Genomic DNA, 3,091 nt, shown 5'->3' with positions numbered 1-3,091 from the left:
GATTCCGATGATGACGCTGATTATTCTGTAGACGTGAAGAGAGTTTAATAAGTTGTAATAGAGGGACATAGACAGCTACTACGATCAGGTAGAAAACAAAATTTATTTTTTCTATCACTTTTAGTCAAAGGAGATCAATATGCAATATTTCTAAATATATTTTTTTAGTTTTATATTGCGTATGACTTAATTTTTTAAATACGCTTGTATCCAGCTCAAATAACATACATATTGCATAAGATATCTAAAAGACGTCTTTTAGACATCTTATAAACATAAGACATTTAAAAAAAAATTTTTAATATGTATTTTATACAACATAAACATTATCTAAGAGATTATCGCCGTATTCAAATCGATTTATTAAAATATCAACGTTTTTCACAAAGAAACTACTATTATAACTTTGCCTATTACGGCTAAGCCAAGTGCAGCAACACTATCGTGTTCCTTTACGCGAGAGTTGTGGAATTACAGTTCACTTTATCAATGCAAAGAACACTCTAATACAAAAAAACATAATTGTGTTGGAAACGGTCCATTTCCTATTCTTGTTTGTGTTGAATTTTTTAACATATTTGAATGTAATGTGCAGATTATGTTAAGGATTTTGTGTTAAATTGATATTCAACGTTACTTGGTGTCAAAATAATATAATTTATGAATAAGTGAACAAGTAACGTAAAATAATGTGTTCTAAAACATAAATTTTAAGATAAATTAATGAAATATGTGTTAATTTAACATATTATAAATGTGAATTATACTAAAAATAAATATCTCCACAGTTTGTTTACAAACTGTGTCAGCAATATCTTTTTGTAATAATTTGTTTACAAGTTATCTGTGTTTTCTAATATCTATATTCATCTTATTATGTTAAAAAACACAAAAATTTGAGTGTACCGTTTGGGACATATGAAATGAATTATATTTAACACAAATTTTCCAATAGTGTAATAATACTATGGATTTGAACACTGAAATAACCGCTTGTACCTATACTATTATTTTTCACACAATATTAATGTAGGCAATATAAATTTAGAAATATAGTTATAAACCATTTAATTTACAATAAAGTCATAATTACATAACATGTGAATATAATCGCCTAAAATATATCATCCAATAAAAGTAAAATGTAATTAACAATATTTTAAATATTAAATGTTCTTATTTAAAAGTTATTCTCTTATTTTTCAGATAACCATGATAAAACATAATGTCTTGCTCCTTCTAATAGAGATTTTATTGCTTATATTAAAAATTCTATATTATATTTGCGAAGATATATATAAATTAATTATCCCAACAAAGAAAAAGAGCGTAGCTGGTGAAATCGTTTTGGTGTGTATAAAAATCTTAATATGTGCAGTTATATAAAAAATATTAGATAATCGGATTCTATATGACTTACTCATAGCCGTTATTACACTAGAGGTTATCACACTTCCTGGTTATGGTTGTTGATTGTCGGTTCTATTTTCGTCAATCGCGTTGCAGTTAATAACCCGCATTTGCTGCATCATAATTGGTTAAAATAGAACCATCAACCGTAACCGGCCATCTGTAGTGTGATTACGGCCTATATGACTTACTAAATTTGTAATTTTTTCTAATTTTTGTAATTTTTTTTAATTTTTTTAAATATTTACTTAAGTATAATGAAAATTTTAAGAAAAGTGCGTAGCACTTAGGTCATATTGAGTACACGATTAATTTGATTTACTAATCCTATTTGTTAAATTTACTTGTAATTATATGTATAATAATCTTTTTTATTACAATAAATAAATATTACTTTAAACGTTACATAAGCACAGATAAAAAGATGTATTCATCTAGACGTATTCGTCTAAACTTGTTTTATTTGATGAGTTATTTCTTTTTATCGCATTTTCTTGAGCAACAGTTTGTTATTTCCTTTTACAGTACAACATGAAAATTTAATATTATGCTATTTTAAACAAAAACTTGTAAAGTGTAATTTATAAAATTATAATTTATATTGTATTTTATATTGTATTTTAAGTGTATATATATATATATATTACAGATAACAGGTGCAGGTCATGGTATTGGAAAGGAATTAGCGATTGGTTATGCTTCATTAGGAGCAACGGTGGTATGTTGGGACATCAATGAAAAAACTAACAATAAAACAGTGGAAGATATTAAAAAAATGAGAAAATATTCTGTGTATGCATATGGGTAAGTTTGTATATAACAATACTCGGAATGTAGAAACTATTTGAATTCATACGTAAATATCTGTTCTATTCATGAATATATGTAACCGCCCATTAAATTATCTAATTAAAATTCTAAATAAAATCTTTATATTTTACAGATGTAATGTAGCAGATAAGGAAGAAGTTTTTAGAGTAGCCAAAAAAGTAAAAGAAGAAGTAGGTGACGTTACTACCTTGATTAATAATGCTGGTATAGCGTTTGTTAAATCATTTCTGAATCAAAGTCCTGATGAAATAGCCCGAGTCATAGATGTCAACATAACAGCGCATTATTGGGTAAATATATTCAAGATATCAAAATTATTATTTGCGTTCTTCGATATTGTGGAAGTCAGATGTTCGCTACTTTTGCAAATTTGTTTCAAAAAATTAAAAAAAAAAACCATTATGCGATGTGGATTACCATCTACTTGCGTTTTCTCTCTTTTTTATTAATGGACTCTCAACATTTTTATCGATATTGATAAGGTACATAATTATATTATATATGTTATTAATTCGCATGTATCAAGTATTAATGTTTTGTTCACGGTCACGTTTCTAGAATGTTTTTCTGACTACTTTGAATTCTAATATAACTGACTCGCAAGGCACTACACGATATGAAGAATGTAATGCCATAGACATTTTTATATTACCGCAACATTGAAAATGACTCGAGCGGTGTCGAAACGTTTATTTTGTCGTTTTATAATTTATGATTGAATTTTAATTTAATTAAAGTTTCTTGCTACATTACTGGCTCTTTGCCCTTATTTTGCATTGTTTCATACTTATAGAGCCTTATTGTTATTTATTAATTAAAATTATAAATTACAAGAGATAATTACTGTCCC

The 3,091-nt window shown here is 26.5% G+C and overlaps 1 protein-coding gene across 1 annotated transcript in view; it reads left to right on the top strand.

Annotated features, from left to right (window-relative positions):
• Positions 1–2,585, top strand: part of LOC108751160 (short-chain dehydrogenase/reductase family 16C member 6-like) — a gene marked incomplete at its 3' end in the record, with an annotated part of 8,983 nt that extends 6,398 nt beyond the window's left edge. Inside the window, exons 2-4 of the mRNA XM_018491218.1 lie at positions 1,207–1,350; positions 2,060–2,214; positions 2,354–2,585. Of these exons, the coding sequence (XP_018346720.1) occupies positions 1,213–1,350; positions 2,060–2,214; positions 2,354–2,585 (525 nt within the window). The remainder of the gene's footprint in view (positions 1–1,206; positions 1,351–2,059; positions 2,215–2,353) is intronic.
• Positions 2,586–3,091: the final 506 nt, after the last annotated feature.

This window comes from Trachymyrmex septentrionalis, unplaced genomic scaffold (genome assembly GCF_001594115.1).
Source record: "Trachymyrmex septentrionalis isolate Tsep2-gDNA-1 unplaced genomic scaffold, Tsep1.0 scaffold402, whole genome shotgun sequence".
In the NCBI taxonomy this organism is placed as follows: Eukaryota; Metazoa; Arthropoda; class Insecta; order Hymenoptera; family Formicidae; genus Trachymyrmex; species Trachymyrmex septentrionalis.
This window is presented reverse-complemented; position numbering and strand designations above follow the sequence as displayed.